This window comes from Microcaecilia unicolor, chromosome 2 (assembly GCF_901765095.1).
Source record: "Microcaecilia unicolor chromosome 2, aMicUni1.1, whole genome shotgun sequence".
In the NCBI taxonomy this organism is placed as follows: domain Eukaryota; kingdom Metazoa; phylum Chordata; class Amphibia; order Gymnophiona; family Siphonopidae; genus Microcaecilia; species Microcaecilia unicolor.
Window position 1 is genome coordinate 585,249,084 of NC_044032.1, and position 19,224 is coordinate 585,268,307.

General features: G+C 42.5%; 1 protein-coding gene across 5 annotated transcripts in view; it reads left to right on the forward strand.

Moving 5' to 3' along the window:
- The window catches only part of ASB5 (ankyrin repeat and SOCS box containing 5), a 127,580-nt gene that overhangs the window by 51,487 nt on the left and 56,869 nt on the right, over window positions 1-19,224 (forward strand). The window contains exons 1-2 of one of the 5 annotated variants that reach the window (XM_030191526.1): window positions 3,823-3,886; window positions 12,539-12,712. The exons of 1 other annotated variant lie outside the window; for it this stretch is intronic. In XM_030191526.1, coding sequence (XP_030047386.1) covers window positions 12,673-12,712 — 40 coding nt within the window. In that variant the 5' untranslated portion in view covers window positions 3,823-3,886; window positions 12,539-12,672. Of the gene's footprint in view, window positions 1-3,589; window positions 3,887-12,538; window positions 12,713-19,224 lie in introns of those variants that run through there. 3 more of the 5 variants (XM_030191527.1, XM_030191524.1, XM_030191525.1) reach the window with 3 other exon arrangements.

The following is a 19,224-nucleotide window of genomic DNA, read 5'->3' on the forward strand; positions in this document are numbered from 1 at the left end:
AACACTTCTTGGAATCACTGTGGATTGAAATTCCATGTGTAAAGGGGAAAAGGATAATGATAGGAGTGTACAACCGTCCGCCTGGTCAGGATGAACAGACGGATGCAGAAATGTTAAAGGAAATTAGGGACGCAAACAAACTGGGCAACACAATAATAATGGGTGATTTCAATTACCCTGATATTGACTGGGTAAATGTAACATCGGGACACGCTAGGGAGGTAAAATTCGTTGATGAAATCAGGGACAGCTTTATGGAGCAGCTGGTACAGGAACCGACGAGAGAAGGAAAAATTCTAGACCTAGTCCTTAGTGGAGCGCATGATCTGGTGCGGGAGGTAATGGTGGTAGGGCCGCTTGATAACAGTGATCATAATATTATCGGATTTGATATTAGCTTTGAAGTAAGTATACATAGGAAATCAAACACGTTAGCGTTTAACTTTAAAAAAGGAGACTATGATAAAATGAGAAGAACGGTGAAAAGAAAACTTAGAGGAGCGACTGCGAGGGTCAAAAATTTACATCAGGCGTGAAAAACACCATCCTGGAAGCCCAGGTCAAATATGTTCCGTGTATTAAAAAAGGAGGATGTAAGACCAAATGACAGCTGGCGTGGTTAAATAGTGAGGTGAAGGAAGCTATTAGAGCTAAAAGAAAATCCTTCAGAAAATGGAAGAAGGAACCGACTGAAAATAGTAAGAAATGGCATAAGGAATGTCAAGTCAAATGCAAAGCGCTGATAAGGAAAGCTAAGAGGGACTTCAAAAAAAGATTGCGTTGGAGGCAAAAACACATGGTAAAAATGCTTTTAGGTATATTAAAAGCAGGAAGCCGGCAAAAGAATCAGTTGGGCCGCTAGATGACCGAGGAGTAAAAGGAGCAATCAGGGAAGACAAAGCCATAGCGGAGAGATTAAATGAATTATTTGCTTCAATCTTCACTGAGGAAGATTTGGGTGGGATACCGGTGCCAGAAATGGTATTCGAAGCTGATGAGTCGGAGAAACTTAATGAATTCTCTGTAAACCTGGAGGATGTAATGGGGCAGTTCTACAAACTGAAGAGTAGCAAATCTCCTGGACCGGATGGTATTCATCCCAGAGTACTGATAGAACTGAAAAATGAACTTCCGGAGCTATTGTTAGAAATATGTAATTTATCCTTAAAATCAAGCATGGTACCTGAAGATTGGAGGGTGGCCAATGTAATGCCGATTTTTAAAAAGGTTCCAGAGGAGATACGGGAAATTATAGACCAGTGAGTCTGATGTCGGTGCCGTGCAAAATGGTAGAGACTATTATTAAGAACAAAATTACAGGGCATATTCAAAAGCATGGATTAATGAGACAAAGTCAACATGGATTTAGTGAAGGAAAATCTTGCCTCACCAATCTACTACATTTCTTTGAAGGGGTGAACAAACATGTGGATAAAGGGGAGCCGGTTGATATTGTGTATCTGGATTTTCAGAAGGCGTTTGACAAAGTACCTCATGAAAGACTCCAGAGGAAATTGGAGAGTCATGGGATAGGAGGTAGTGTTCTATTGTGGATTAAAAACTGATTAAAAGATAGAAAACAGAGAGTAGGGTTAAATGGTCAGTATTCTCAATGGAGAAGGGTAGTTAGTGGGGTTCCCCAGGGGTCTGTGCTGGGACCGCTGCTTTTTAACATATTTATAAATGACCTAGAGATGGGAGTAACTAATGAGGTAATTAAATTTGCTGATGCACAAAGTTATTCAAAGTTGTTACATCGCAGGAGGATTGTGAAAAATTACAAGAGGACCTTACGAGACTGGGAGACTGGGCGGCTAAATGGCAGATGACGTTTAATGTGAGCAAGTGCAAAGTGATGCATGTGGGAAAGAGGAACCCGAATTATAGCTATGTCATGCAAGGTTCCACGTTAGGAGTCACGGACCAAGAAAGGGATCTAGGTGTCGTCGTTGATGATACGTTGAAACCTTCTGCTCAGTGTGCTGCTGCGGCTAAGAAAGCAAATAGAATGTTCGGTATTATTAGGAAAGGAATGGAAAACAAAAATGAGAATGTTATAATGCCTTTGTATCGGTCCATGGTGCGACCGCACCTCGAATATTGTGTTCAATTCTGGTCGCCGCATCTCAAAAAAGTTATAGTGGAATTAGAAAAGGTGCAGAGAGGGACGAAGAAAATGATAAAGGGGATGGGACGACTTCCCTATGAGGAAAGGCTAAAGCGGCTAGGGCTCTTCAGCTTGGAGAAAAGGCGGCTGAGGGGAGATATGATAGAGGTCTATAAAATAATGTGAAGCGTCTGTTCATGCTTTCCAAAAATACTAGGACTAGGGGGCTTGCGATGAAGCTACAATGCAGTAAATTTAAAATGAATCGGAGAAACTTTTTCTTCACTCAACGTGTAAATAAACTCTGGAATTTGTTGCCAGAGAATGTGGTAAAGGTGGTTAGCTTGGCAGAGTTTAAAAAGGGGTTGGACGGATTCCTAAAGGAAAAGTCCATAGACCGCTTCTAAATGGACTTGGGAAAAGTCCACAATTCCGGGAATAACATGTATAAAATGTTTGTACGTTTGGGTAGCTTGCCAGTTGCCCTTGACCTGGATTGGCCATTGTCAGGGATAGGATACTGGGCTCGATGGACCTTTGGTCTTTTCCCTGTATGGCATTACTTATGTACTTATGTTCCTACACCATATTCTTCTGCTTAATATTTCCCTGACACTCCCTTTCTTAATTTCTCCATGATGTCAGTTTTGGATTTAATGCACACTGGTTGATGTATATTTAAGTTTTTAATATTTAGACCCCTGACACAGGCTGTTTTGCCAAAACACGGACCATGTTGGGTCTATCCAATAAAATTTGAATTTATGCCCTGTATCTTGAAGGCTCCTTATGCTTTTGTTCTTTGCTCCTGTGTGATTGTACTTTGGTTTCCTTTTTTGCTTTGATGCCATTTTCAATACTGCTGTGTCTCTGCTTTTGTTGTGTGAATCTCAAAGGGCCAGGCTTTTCTCTGCTGTGTCCCTGCAAGCTGAAAGGGTAAGGCTTTTCTCTGCTGCATACAAGTCAGGAGGAAAAGGAAAGGGCCGAAAAAGGAAAGAACTGTACTGGGGCAGGTAATGGGCCACAGGCAAGGGAAATAAGACAGTGGGTGATGCGGTTGGACACATTCCCACTCTGACTGAACTGGTCCAGATAATTGGACATCCAGATGATCAGTGTTCAGATAATCGGTGTCATACTGTACTCTTTGGTTATTGTATTTTGGAACAAAGTTTTACTCCATTGACCCATAGATGTGTCCAGGGAAGTTATATGTAAAGTCTTATTCTCTTCTGAAATCTTTGCATATAGTTCTTATGCAAGAATTTTTAGTGTGAAACTATTTAATAAACGTCTAATCCGTGTGTGTTATTCTATTTTAAATAATATTTTACTGAAGGGTTCAATCAAGAATGAAAACAAAAACATTATTTTTTGTAGAAAGCAAGTAGGCAAAGTTGTGTGTTAACCTAATCTGAATCTCTCTGTTAAAAATAGAAAATGCTAGTGCTGTCATTCCCTTCCCCCACTGTGTCCACCAGATCAGTTAGCAAGTGTTAGCGACAGGACTGCAGCCTGCTGTAACTATACAAGAGTGTTTGTGAAAAGCTTCAGACAAACAACCAGAATGCTGCCACTGATATGAGCTGCAGAGACAGCTTGCACCCGTAACCGCGAGAAGTCTGCAGAAGAGATTAATTGGCTGTAGAAGAATGTCTAAACCCACTGCTGGACCGTGGGACTGCCGGGGCCAGTTCCTGAAGAAAAGAAGTCTAGAAAGTATCGAACAGCTCCCTGCTTGTAAGCGGAAAAGCAGCTGGGGCATTCTTACCAGCCAAGGTTAGTTCGAAATGTGGTGTGGCTACAAAGTGTGGTATGCTAGCGCAGTTCAGAAAGGTAAACATCTTGTATGGAGGCATGAATACATATTAAACGTAACCTGTTGGTTTATCTGAGCGTACCTATCGTAACATGAAAGTTAGCCATGGCTTATTCTGTATGCTGCAACAAATGCTGTGGAATCTATTCTGTTTCTGTTTATCCTAATTTTGTTTGGAATAACACTTCACTTAGCAAGAACATTCCACCATCAGTTCCCTAGGAAATACAGTTTATTAGGCATAAAATAAGTGTAAAAGATAAAAGAATCTCTTGAAGGAAAATGAATTAATGTGTTCACAGTAACACACGCGAGCAGAAAAAAATACTGATGGTTCAAAAAGTATAGGGAAAGCATTTATGTACATGTAAGAGGGAGAGAGAGAGAGAGTACCTAGGAAGCCACCTAGTATGGGCCAGAGAGCAAAGCAAACCCCATACATAAAGAGATTTGTAGTTGCAGGACCAGGGGCCCAGGGCTGGCATACACCAGAAGGCGGAGGCAATACCACACGTGCTGCACTCACACAATAATAAGTCAGAGACGGCTTCTGTAACTGTTCTTTTTTAAGTTATTTTATTTTAACATTTATTGAACAGATCTTCCAACAATACACAGCTGTGTTCTGAACCAACTCCTTTACTACTATCTTTAGGTAGAACAGTAAATCACAATATCAGCACCTGCTGTCACTTTGGCAGAGGTAGAAACAATTTATAAGGTTCTTAGCTCCTTTTAACCATTTTTTCTTTACTTTACAATATGTGAAAACTCTTTGTATAGCTATCTCTAGAACAGTGTATTAAATAGTGTCCATAGCATCAAAGAAGGTTCTCACAGTGTTGTATTTCACTGGGAGCCTTAGGACTTCTGAGACTTCAGAACAGTAGTGTTGCTGTCTAGTCTTTTATGGAAATGTTGTTCCCAGAAGCAGGTGCATAGCCAGCAGTCCAGTTTGGGAGGGGGGGCCCAGAGTGTACTGGGGGCCACCTATTTCCTCTCTTCTCTCTCCTCCCCCCCCCCCCCCCGCATTTTAAAAATTTTATCTTTGCTGCTAGAGATGCCCAAGCTCCGCTAGCCAAAGAGATCTGCTGCCCGAACCCTGGGCAGTGCTGCTTTAGCAGTGAGGACATTTTTATTTATTTATTTATATTGACATTTATATCCCGCATTATCCAAAACAATGTTCAAGTTCAATGTGTTACAATACAAAATTTAGAAGAATACATATTATAGTATAACATTTTCAATATGATGTCTAAGTCGGACTTTAGACGTTTTGCGCTAAATGTCCCAAATGCAAATAGCAAATGTAACCATTTTTGAAAAAAGAAAAAGGTCTATATCTCTTTTTTTTTTTTCCAAAGATACCATTTCTAACAAGGTTTAGTGCTTTGTGCACTTATCTTTTTAAACCACTAAAAAAAAACCCTCAAATTAAAAACTCACAAAATCAAGCCACTGGGATGTAGGAGGGGCCAGCATTTTTAGCAGAGTGGTCCCCCAGACATCCCAGGAGAGCAGTGGGGCACCTTAGAGGGCACTGCTGTGGACTTCATATAAATGCTCTCAGGTACACATCTCACTGTTGCTCCCTTATCTTGTCTGCTGAGCCCTCCAAAACCCACCCAAATCCCACTACAGCCAACTGTACACCACTACAATTGCCCTTATGGGTGAAGGGGGCACCTGTATGTGGATACAGTGGGTTTTTGGTGAGTTTTGGAGAGCTCAGAATTTCCACCACAAGTGAACAAGTAAGGGGAGGTATAGGCCTGGGTCCACCTATCTGCAGTGCACTGTACCCACCACTAAACTACTCAAGGGACCTGTGTGCTACTCTAATGGACCTGGCTGTAACATCTGAGGCTATCATAGAGGCTGGTGACTACTATTTTTATTCACATTTTTGGGGGGTAGGGGGGAGTCATCCAGTGGTTATCTGGTCATTTAGGATACCTTTTGTGTCTTATTCATTATAAAAACAGGTCTTGACCAAAACTGTGAAGTTTTCAACCTAGATGTTTTGGGTTTGTTCCATTATGCCTGTAAAATGGCCTTTAGGCACACCCTAATCCCACTTTTGAAGTGCCCCCAACGCGCCCCCTTGTGATTTGGATGCACTGCAGATGAATTGCATATATAAACGTCTGCAAAATTGGTTTCGAAAATACCAATTTGGACATTTAGAGAAGAAATACTTCCAAATGTTGCTTTTTAACACTTTTTGGACGTTTTTCTCTTTCAAAAATCAGCCCCTAAGTAAAGTAAATCTCAAATAGATTGACTATAATATATCTTAGACGTCATAGCAAAGAGTTTCATTATAGGAATTAGAATGATATATTTGAAATAACAGTAACCAAATTGGTGGTTTGCTTTCCAGACGCTGATGCCAGCATACGCACTCCCGTCAGACCCGGCCCCCCCATCCATACCTTAAAATCATCTCTACTGCAGATTTTGCCCAGGCAGCAGTAGTGGCAGTGGCACTCACAGGCTGTCTGTAGCCAGCACCAGGACTTCCTCTCTGAACTGTCATACCCCTTCTGACGGCACAGTTCAGAGAAGAATTCCCGGTGCAGGCCGCAGGCAGCCTATGAATGCTGCTCTTGCTGCCTGGGCAAAACTGCAGCAGAGAGGATTTTAAGGTACAGGTGGGGGGGGGGGGGGGGGAGGAGAGTATGCGGGAGATGCACCCCTGTAAAAAAATTCCTGGCTATGCTATTGGATGCCAACACTTAGAGCTCTGCCTGCCTCTTGGGTCCTGCGTGTGGAATGGGGAGCACTTCTGAAAATGCCTCCTGTAGGCCTCACCTATATACCTTTCCCTGCCTCTGCTACTCTATCCTCCAGGAATACAGACCATTCTCTGAGTGCTAGGAGCTCTTTGCACCTGATACATACACATGACCTCTCACCAACCAGGAGAAAATCAAACATGTGACACTCAGAGCAAAATATTGGATAGTCACCATCTCACTTCTGGATTGCTGTCTGCATCGGATTATTAATCATTTTCATTTATTACCATTTATATAACACCCTTATCCAGAGCAGTATACGGACAAACATACATAATAAAACATTGCAAAAACAAAACACATCAAATACAATACAAACTCATTAAAACATAGCAAAATTTCATCTTATTATTGATAATTTCTTAATGAAGTTGCTAATAGAGTAGGAATTTGTAGACTGAATTGCCTTACAATTATTAGTTATATTCTAGGCTATTCTAATATTTAGCTTCTTTAAAATTATTTATATTATTTGTATTGTTATTTTTAGGTCCCCCTCTATAGACCTAAGTAGACTATTTGTAAGAGCTAATTACTGGCTGATAGAGATGGTCTAACTTTCTAGCCTTCTAATTGGTTCAAGGGCCAATAAATCAGAAATCAGGCCAAGGATGGCTGGGAGAGAATTAAACTGTAAACTGAGGTTTCCTGTGACTATCAGCTCTGCTCTAAACTGATTCTATGGTAAACTCTAAAATAGTCTCTTAACTTCTAGCCTATGAAATTTTAATAGAGACTTTAAATGCTAAATAATAAAGAAACAGAAAAAAAGGCCCATTCCTTAAACTGCCTTTGCTAAATAAGCAGAGTAACTTAAAAATAAAGAGACTGATATTACCTATTTAACTCTGTCTACCTTTTCCCAAGTTTTAAAGCTAGTTCCCAGCAAATAACTTACCAGTAAAGTTCTGTCCTGCTCTGGAAGTCCTCTCAGGGCAACTCTTCTGGATTACTTATGTGCCTGTGCTGCTTTGATGACTCACTCTGCAATCAGTGTGACAACAATCCCTTTTCAACTTTCCTCTTTAATCAGTCACTGTGGCTTGATTGACAGACAACTAAACACTATCTCTGTGTTTCTTACTTTCTAACAGGAAGAGCCTTTGTAAAAAAAAATTCTCTGTAAAGGTAACATTCTCTAGTAAATAATTTTAAATAGAAATACACAAGTATGACCCTACCTTGCTTTCTGATGAGTATTCCTTTTATTTTAAATGGCTAACTGCAAACTAAAGTTAAAACTGTAAAATGAGGTTTCCTGTGACTATCAGCTGTGCTCTACACTGATGCTATGATAAACTCTAAAATAGTCCTTTAACTGCTAATCTATAGAACTGTAATAGAGACTTTAAAAGCTAAAAAAAAAACCAAACAAACAAAAAACCTATTCCTTAAACTGCCTTTGCTAAATGAGCAGAGTAAGTTAAAAATAAAGACAATGAGATTACCTGTTTAAGTCTACCTTTACACAAGTTTAAAATCAATTTCCGAACAAATAAATTACTAGCGAAGTTCTGTCCTGCTCTGGAAGTCCTCTCACAGCACGTCTTCTGGACTGTTACTGCTCCCCACTCTTTGTCTCTCCAGGTACACTGGCTGGGCTAGCCAGAGACCCTCCTCCCTTTCTAATATGGTACAGTAGCCAGGGAAACAAGAGCTAACGCCATTGAAACTGGGGCATTTATACCAGCAAAGTTTCCCTCCAAGAAGTATCTCCTCTTACCACTGTCAACCATGGGTCAACTGTGGAGGTATTCAGAAGTCAAAGTTCATGACTTTAGGAGAGCCGCTATAGGTCTCTGTTCTCCTGAGTGAAGCAGAACCTAGGATCTCTACACACTTAAACAGCAATACTTGTAATGCCACACTGGGAAAAGACCAAGGGTCCATCGAGCCCAGCATCCTGTCCACGACAGCGGCCAATCCAGGCCAAGGGCACCTGTCAAGCTTCCCAAACGTACAAACATTCTATACATGTTATTCCTGGAATTGTGGATTTTTCCCAAGTCCATTTAGTAGTGGTTTATGGACTTGTCCTTTAGGAAACCGTCTAACCCCTTTTTAAACACTGTCAAGCTAACTGCCTTCACCACGTTCTCCAGCAACGAATTCCAGAGTTTAATTATGCGTTGGGTGAAGAAATATTTTCTCTGATTTGTTTTAAATTTACTACACTGTAGTTTCATCGCATGCCCCCTAGTCCTAGTATTTTTGGAAAGCGTGAACAGACGCTTCACATCCACCTGTTCCACTCCACTCATTATTTTATATACCTCTATCATGTCTCCCCTCATGTTTTCCAGTTGTTTATGTGTGAGGAACCTCACTGTTGAGGGCCTGAACGTGTCCTTACACAGATAACATAAAAAGTACTCTTTTGCATTTTACTATGTTTAAATTTATTTTGGCCTGGTCTTCCTCCATATCTGGACTTTCAATCCCATTCACTGCCACTCATGGCTGTGGAAAACAGAGCTCAGGGGCTAAGCCCCTTGGATCGCACCAGTGGGAACTGCAAATAGGATTCCCATAGTACTGTCATCCTCTACCACCTCAGTGAACAGGACTTACATCCATGTCTCACATTCATGTCTCCCACATGGCAACAGGGCCAGCTTATTCATTGGACCAGGTGAGGCACTGGCTCAGGGTGCCAGGTTATAAAGGGCCCCAAAATCCCCAGCCTCTGATATCATCACTAGTGCCTCACCCGGTCTAAAGGCTAAGCCTTCTCTTCCCCCCTTCCCACAAGTATGGCATCTTTTTCTCCCTTTTCTACCATGGTCCTGTACACTTTACCTTGGTTGCCGGCAGTGGCAGCGGTGACAACAGCATGAACAACAGGCGGATTTTGGCCCGTCCCTCCATCTTCCCTCTGCCATGTCCTGCCCACAGGAAATTGCATCAGAGGAAGTGGGATGTTACAGAGGGAAGATGCAGGGATGGGCCGAAACATTCCTGTTCATACTGTCGTTGCCGGCAACCAAGGTAAAGTGTACAGGACCGTGGTGGGAGAGGAAGGGAGAAAGAGACAGATCAGAGGGGTTAGGAGAGAAGGGGAGATATGCTGGACTTAGTGAGCAAGGGAGAGATACTGGGCCTGTGGGAGGTGCCGAAGCAAGTTGGGTTAGGCGGCATAATTCCTTGAGCTGGCCCTGCATGGCAGCATATGCTTCCATATTGTTTATGCCTTGCTGGAATAAAAAAAAACCATCCTGACCTTAGATAAGTAATATGTGTGATGTTTAACCTCGTGGAGGGTAACTCCATAACTGGAAGCCTCTATATATGCACCTAGAGGATGCCTGATAAGAGCACATTCTATGTGGGCACCTACTTTCCTTTATAGATTAGTAGCATATCTGAATATTTATGCATGTATGTGCTTAGGCATGATCTTTTAACGCCATCCATAGAGCCCAGCTTGTGTAAGTGCTCGCACCTACAGTGGGGGAAATAAGTATTTGATCCCTTGCTGATTTTGTAAGTTTGCCCACTGACAAAGACATGAGCAGCCCATAATTGAAGGGTAGGTTATTGGTAACAGTGAGAGATAGCACATCACAAATTAAATCCGGAAAATCACATTGTGGAAAGTATATGAATTTATTTGCATTCTGCAGAGGGAAATAAGTATTTAATCCCTCTGGCAAACAAGACCTAATACTTGGTGGCAAAACCCTTGTGGCAAGCACAGCGGTCAGACGTCTTCTGTAGTTGATGATGAGGTTTGCACACCATGTCAGGAGGAATTTTGGTCCACTCCTCTTTGCAGATCATCTCTAAATCATTAAGAGTTCTGGGCTGTCGCTTGGCAACTCGCAGCTTCAGCTCCCTCCATAAGTTTTCAATGGGATTAAGGTCTGGTGACTGGCTAGGCACTCCATGACCCTAATGTGCTTCTTCCTGAGCCACTCCTTTGTTGCCTTGGCTGTATGTTTTGGGTCATTGTCGTGCTGGAAGACCCAGCCACGACCCATTTTTAAGGCCCTGGCGGAGGGAAGGAGGTTGTCACTCAGAATTGTACGGTACATGGCCCCATCCATTCTCCCATTGATGCGGTGAAGTAGTCCTGTGCCCTAGCAGAGAAACACCCCCAAAACATAACATTTCCACCTCCATGCTTGACAGTGGGGACGGTGTTCTTTGGGTCATAGGCAGCATTTCTCTTCCTCCAAACACGGCGAGTTGAGTTCATGCCAAAGAGCTCAATTTTTGTCTCATCTGACCACAGCACCTTCTCCCAATCACTCTCGGCATCATCCAGGTGTTCACTGGCAAACTTCAGACGGGCCGTCACATGTGCCTTCCGGAGCAGGGGGACCTTGCGGGCACTGCAGGATTGCAATCCGTTATGTCGTAATGTGTTACCAATGGTTTTCGTGGTGACAGCGGTCCCAGCTGCCTTGAGATCATTGACAAGTTCCCCCCTTGTAGTTGTAGGCTGATTTCTAACCTTCCTCATGATCAAGGATACCCCACGAGGTGAGATTTTGCGTGGAGCCCCAGATCTTTGTCGATTGACAGTCATTTTGTACTTCTTCCATTTTCTTACTATGGCACCAACAGTTGTCTCCTTCTCGCCCAGCGTCTTACTGATGGTTTTGTAGCCCATTCCAGCCTTGTGCAGGTGTATGATCTTGTCCCTGACATCCTTAGACAGCTCCTTGCTCTTGGCCATTTTGTAGAGGTTAGAGTCTGACTGATTCACTGAATCTGTGGACAGGTGTCTTTCATACAGGTGACCATTGCCGACAGCTGTCTGTCATGCAGGTAACGAGTTGATTTGGAGCATCTACCTGGTCTGTAGGGGCCAGATCTCTTACTGGTTGGTGGGGGATCAAATACTTATTTCCCTCTGCAGAATGCAAATAAATTCATATACTTTCCTCAATGTGATTTTCCGGATTTAATTTGTGATGTGCTATCTCTCACTGTTACCAATAACCTACCCTTCAATTATGGGCTGCTCATGTCTTTGTCAGTGGGCAAACTTACAAAATCAGCAAGGGATCAAATACTTATTTCCCCCACTGTAAGTGCTGGAGATATATGCATAAGTTATATGCATAAGTGTAAGCCCCACCCATGCTCTACCCAGATTACAGAATAACACAGGCAGAATTTTGGCATTTATGCACTTTGGTGCACACATGCATGTAGATATGCCATTATTCTCATTCATGCATGTAATCGACACATAAATGTTAGTGTCCAGTTTATAGAATTGTCCCCTTAAAGGGCAGTTCAGTACCTGGGCACCCACATTTACATTCCCTACAGACTACCAAACACTTGTGTAAGAGCTCACTCACCCAGTAAAGTGCCATCAGGGTACCTAAGCGCTGTTCTGTACTAGCACATGTAAGTGGATAGCATGTAAGTGCAAGGGGGCATAAAAATGGGTGTTTGTTTATTCGATTATTGATATATTGCCTTTCTGTGGTACAACCAAAGTGGTTTACATATTACAAACAGTGGGCTCAGATTCTAAATTTGGAGCATAGATGGAACATGGGGCTCCCACTTATGCATATAATTTACAGAATACTGTAAATTACACACATCCCTGCCACATTTATGCGCCTGCAGTTATGCCAGGTCTATGACTGGTGTAACTGCAGGTACGTAAATGTTAAGCATGCCAACACTGGGTGCCCAGATGCTATTAGAGAATAGGCTGTCACATGCCAGTATCAGGGTGCCTAAATGGAGGCCCTCATGTCTAGAACTGCCTCCTCAATATCTTTAAGAAAAGCAGTTTTAAGGTGAAATAAATTAAAAATTTCTGAGTGTTGTTTATCTCAGTTTACAGACGGGAGTTAAAGTTCATATGAAAAGGAGCTTCTGATTTCCTTCCAAAATGGCTGAGCTATATTAGGAACACATTTGCACATTTGAAAGCTCATGTGAAACAGCTATGAGTGCTATTTACTTGCTTGATGACTGGCTGGATGGACCATGGGGAGATGGAGGATTTTGGTACAGTATGACCTGTTTATTAACTTTACAGCTGCACCTTTTGCTTGAATGTTTTTGATCTGTCTCAGTTGTGTTTACCAAGCGGTGCAGAGTGCTGGTACTAGTAAATGATATACCAGATGACTTGGAACTAATGCTGTTTCTAAATATAGGCTGAGATTTGTATGCATGAAGTATCTGCTTGTGAGACTATAACATTAGAAACTTTCTTTATTATTATTGCGTTTTTGCATTAAAAGACATTGTTAGAAATCCACAACTCAGTGAGGGGATCATTAACCAAAAGTTAACATATGCTAACACTGTAAATAAGCAGAGTGATATTCAAAGTGATTTAAATGGACAGAAGAACCTCCTGTCCATTTAAATCACTTGTGCCTGCTTAGCCGCCTATATTCAGTGGCATTTAACCAGACAGTGCCACTGAATATCAGCACTCACCAGCCATGTCTCAAGTGGGCAAGTCAGAGGGATTATAGGGGCAATATACAGTACTGCCACCCGCATAGCATCCGAATATATAATGACCTCATAAAAAGCAGTTCTAACTTTATCCAGTTAGCTGTGCAGGTGCATAACTTCCAGGTACCGTCCCGCAACATACACTGTCCTGCCCGCCCTTTCTCTTGGCACCAACTCCAATCCCCCTCCCAACCCCCCACCACACAAAGACCAGCCCTTCTCCCAAGTTAGAGGAGGACCCATGGTCTACCTTACACCCTGGTAGTCCAGTTTGGCAATGAGGAAATAAGTAAATCCCCACTTACTCCTGCCCCTAGTAGCTGCATAGTAGAAATGGATGCTGCAACTTCTAGCAAGAGTCTCATGCTACTATCACTAGTACCAAGAGACTCCCACTAGATTTCCTACTATGGAGCCAAGGAGTAAGGCAGGCCTGAGGGGGCCTCCTCTAACATGGGGGGAAGGGAACTGGCCCTTTTGTGTGGGGGTTGGGAGGGGGATTGGATCTGATTCTGGATGGATCAGATCTGGTGCCAGGGAAGGGTGGGCTTGTGAGGGGGGACATGCATACTCCTCTTATTTATTTATTTATTTATTTATTATGATTTATTTACCGCTCTGTGGAAGTAATGCACCCAAGGCGGTGTACAGCAAGAAGTTGAACATAGGCAATAGACAATTACAACAATAAAAATATTCAAATAACAGTACAGAGTATGGCATAGGGGTTCATTTTCAAAAGAGAAAAGAAAAATATCCAAAAAATGGCATAAGCCAGAAGATGGATGTTTTCCTCACAAAAACGTCCCAATAACTATTTTTGAAACCCATTTTTTAGACATTTTTCTATGCTGTTCATCTGCAGTGCATCCAAATCACAAGAGGGCATGTCGAGGGCGTGTTAAAGGTGGGATTTGGGAATTCCTAACACTTAGATGTTTTTCTGCCATAATGGAACAAAACAAAAATGTGCAGGGCTAAAAGTTGGACATCTTGGTCTAGACCTGTTTCAATCATGACTAAGTAAAACAAAGTGCTCTAAATAACCAGATGATCACTTAAAGAATAAAGAAATGACACCCCCTTACTCCCCCTGTAGTCATTTACCCCCTCTCACCCCCCCCCCCCAAAGATAAACAGGACATACCAGCCTCTATGACAACTTCAGATGTTATGGCCAGTCCTATTAGAGCAGCAACCAGGTCCCTGCAGTGGTGTAATGGTCAGTGCAGTGCACTGTGAAGAAGGGGGACCCTGGACCATAATCCACTCTAACTGTTACACTTGTGGTGGAAACTGTGAGCATCTCAAAACCCATCAAAAACCTACTGTACCCACATATAGATGAGATCTGCAGCCATAAGGGCTATTAGAGTGGTGGATAGTTGGGTACAGTAAGTTTTTGGTAGGCTTTGGAGGGCTCCCCCTACAATATAAGGGGGTAAGGGTAAGATAGTACCTTTTATATGAAATCTACTGTAGCGCCCCCTAGGGTGTCCCACTGTTCTGCTGGGATGTCTGTGTGGCCAGTCTACTAAGAATACTGGCTCCTCCCACATCCCAGTAGCTTGATATTGTGCATTTTTCACTTGGACTTTTTTATTTTTTTCAAAAATGGTCCAGAAAGATAGATACACTAAGCAGAAAACATCTAGGAAGTGGCCATTTTCGAAGAAAAAAGATAGATATTTTCAGCTTTGAAATTGGTCAAGTTCGCTAATCGATTTATGGACTTTTTCGCAAAAAGTCCAAAGTTGGATTTAGGCGTCATATTGAAAATGTCCCTCACATATTTTTTTCTGTAAAAAAATGAAAAACTAAAGTTCATTGTTGTCTAAGGATGGGCTGCAGAATATTTGAGATTAGCAGAGTGAGAGCCTTGATAGATGCATTTTTCCAATCGGGACAAGGCATCCATACAGAAAGAATGAACATCTTACATTGCAGTACAAACACAGCATATATTGAAATATATGCTATGCAAGAAAGTACATCTTGATATAGGAGCTGCAAGATCTATTAAAGTCTCAAGACTAAGCTAGTCACTGTGGGCTTTCCTTAGCAGTGAGATTTACCAAATGAAATGTTTGCTAGAGGCCCATGGACTCAGAAGCTTTCCATATCTGTGATAGATATCCAGGAGAAGAGGGAGGTTAAGTGGAGGAGCATTTTCAAAAGTACATCTAAGCCAGAATAGGAACATCCATCTTACATGTACATCTGGACATCCATGTATTCAAAACATCCAGCATGAACATCCATTTTATAAGCTGAAACATCCAAATTTTGAACAGGGGAAAACAAGGGACATGTACATCTGTATAGCAGCATTCTTAGAAAATGCCCACACAGACATCCATGCAGAGCAGAGGGTCAGTCTAGTGGTTCATGCAGTGGACTACAAACCAAGGTATCCAGGTTCAAATCCCACTTTAACTCATTGTTTCTGTAATTGTGAGCCCTCCACAAATAGAAAAATACCTACTGAACTTCAATAACCTTCAGGCTTGCAGGTGTCTTACTGTATATATGTAATCCCCCATTATAATGGAAATTACTGAGTGGTGTTAGTTTTTCCCTGGAGTCACTGGGGGGAGTGAGAGAGTTGTTATTGGGTGGGAATGAAGTCCAGCCCAGGGGGTGTATGTATGTAATAAGTTGCAGAGGGAAACGTTTCTAGTTGTTAAAAGGGAAAGGGGAAATGGGACTTGATATACCGCCTTCCTGTGGTATTTTGCAACTACATTCAAAGCGGTTTACATATATACAGGTACTTATTTTGTACCTGGGGTAATGGAGGGTTAAGTGACTTGCCCACAGTAGAGGTGGAGTTTGAAGGTAATAAAAGTACTTGTTTGTCTGAGCACATGGTCTTTGGTTGCCTTCACCCCTGCCAAGACCCTGAGAGGAGAAGGGGTATGCTGGAAAAGTCAGATAACCTAATGCTGAGTTAAGGAGGAGTTATTGTCAGCCAAAGGCAGTAGCTGTTTGAGAGGAATGCTCTGGGTGGTCAAGGGGAGCTTAGCTCTTGAGCAGGAACAGGGAAGAGCCTGTTCAAAGCCAGAGGGTGCAGCTCTGGAGGAGAGGACAGACAGGGGGGTCTGATCCTAGAGGAGTTCATTGGTGACAAACAACACTGCCAGCACAGCCTTGGATTATACAGCCCAAAGGGATGGGTGATGGACTAGAGGAGTTGTATATATGTACATATTTCAAAATTTATGTTGCAAAATCAAAAATGGTAGGGGATTTGCTATTGCTTCCAGGTTATAGACAACACTTATGGAGTTCAACAATTTTGACTCTTGATGTCCCTTCTGTAAAAAATATGTGCCTGAAGTCTATATGGGAACATTTTAAAAAATATTTCAGAGTGCTAAGATATGGAATAGTTTACCAGTAACAGTACATCTAACTGCTCCTTATAGTGTCTTTTGAAAAGTTTTTAAAACCTATTTATTCTCTTTTTTAAATCAGTGACTGTTTGAATAGGTAATTTTGAATAAGATTGCATTGCTGATTTTAATGTATATTCTATCCAATTGGGATTTTTCTTTGATCTGTGATCTGCTTTGCATTGCAAGTTAAAAGTGGAATAGAAATCGCAGAATAGGATAGAATTGCTATAAGAAATTGTTCAATTAGTGGATAAGACTGTAACCAATAATCTTGGGAGGACAGAAAAATTCAAGCCAAATGCTGATTGTACATAAGGAATTATGAAGTGTGGATTAATTGCCAATTTCAGAGTTCAGTAAAGCTTGCATAAAAGATAACTACTTGGTATAGTCAGTATTCCTTGAGAGAGAGTGAAGAGACTGTTCGAGAGGTACTCAGGATAATGCCCAGATTAACATTTTACAGCCTTCCGGATTTTTATCCGGCTCCAGCCTACGCCCAAGCTCGAGTGAGAAAGACTGCATTGTGAGTGAAGAGTGAGGTGGTAAAAAGTTGGGGGGGGGGGGTTGTGGCCCAGGTCAGTCAGAGAACTGAGCTGGACGGTGAGATCCGGGTTACATATATTTTGGTACAGTAGGTATTTTTATGTTTCTGGAGGACTCACAATTTAAGAAAAAAAAAGTTAAGTGGGATTTGATCCTAGGTACCTTGGTTTATAGTCTACTATACTAACCACTAGGCTACTTCTCAGACCTGCTTCCTACTCTGTTAAGAATGTCTGTAGTACCTAAAGCTATCATAAAGCCTGCTATCCCCTTCTGGGTTCACTTTCAAGGGAGAGGGAGGGGTACAGCAATCACTGGGGGATTAAGGAGGTGCCATGCTTTAATCCTTCCAGTGGACAGCTGCTCTAACCTGGACATTCATGAAACAGAACTAAATAAGGATGACCTTTTTAGACATGGACGTTTCTTCCCCTGTGGTAATTGCTGTTGGATGTCCAGATTTCAGGCCCTCCCTCTCCTGTCCAAAACATGTCCCCTTGCTATTTGGATGTACTGCAATGTTGGATGCCCTTATTCTGTTTAATCTACTTTAACACTGAGGGACAGCGTTTTTATCTTGATACACGTGCGGAGGAGTAAGCTCTGCTATTGTCAGACCTGTGAGTTCTTGTACCAAGTAGAGCGCTGCCGAGCCTGGTACTCGGTCCAGGTTCTGCTTGGCAGCTGGACAACCCTGGGTTTCACCTGTGCTGACCGCCGTTCCCCAGAGGCTGAGCCTCTAGGTGTGGGCAGCCTGCAGGGCTTATGAGATGGAGCAGGAAGCGGGGTGATGAACGTGATGGCCAGACAGGCAGCAGGCAAGAGACTGATCCAGGTACAGGCAGAGTCAGTAGGCAGGCAGCAGGTCAAGAGAGTAATCCAGGTACAGGCAAAGTCAGTAGGCAGGCAGCAGACACAAGAATAATCCAGGTACAGGCAAGGTCAGTAGGCAGGCAGCAGACACGAGAGTAATCCAGGTACAGGCAGAGTCAGTAGGCAGGCAGCAGACACAAGAATAATCCAGGTACAGGCAAGGTCAGTAGGCAGGCAGCAGACACGAGAGTAATCCAGGTACAGGCAGAGTCAGTAGGCAGGCAGCAGACACAAGAGTAATCCAGGTACAGGCTAAGTCAGCAACGAAGAACAAAGTAGAGGAGAAGCACACTACTGAGCAAGTAACACCTACCAAAATAGAAGCTGAAGCAAGGAGTCTAGGGAGAGCTCAGCTGATAAAGTGCTGGCGTCTGACATTAGCAGGGAGAAGGGGCACTGCCATAGGACAAGAGCAGGGGAAGACCAATAGGAGAGAAGCAAGGGAAGCCAGGCAGAGAAAGAGCAGATCCAGGTGGGTGGAAGCAAAGCAATTAAGGAGCCTGGAAGCTAGGCAGAGAGAGAGCAGAGCCAGGTGCATGGCAAAGCAATCAAGGAGCCTGCAGCCAGAGAAGAACTACGCACACATGGCTCAGGGCTGTGCCAGTCAGGTGTGCGTGTTGACAGGACCCTGCGCAGCCCGATGACGCCGCTTGCGTTGAGGTAGGGGACATGGCAGCTATTGCACACGGTATTTCTGACCCTTGGGACCACTCACACAGGCGCTGAAGCACTTCAAACACAGCCGTGCCGGGTCATTCTTTAAAGATTGTTTTTCAAGTTGTCTGATTAAAGCAATTTTGTCCCGATTTTGAAGGCTCTTGGTGCTTTCTTTTGCTATTTGGATGTCCGTATTCTTCCTTTTCAAAATTAGGATTTGGACATTTCAAGCACATGGATGTCCCTTTTCAGCTAGTTCTTCTTATCTGAAGGATCTCCTCCATAGTTGACCGTGTTCAAGCTTACAGTTATTTACAGCACCGCATAGGTTATGAACTCTATGAAAAATGTATGATTGCTATATAGCTGGTGTCTTGATATTAAAAACCTGTAATTTATTACAGATATCTGAAATCAGTGTTGTAAAGAAGACAGTAGGTCATGAGTCTATAATCATCCAAACATTTACCAGTATTTTGTACTTTACAGGTACAATATGCATATATTTTATGTACTGTAATTATATCACCTTATGTAACAATAGCTAATGGAGAAACCACTAATTGCTAGGTGTTA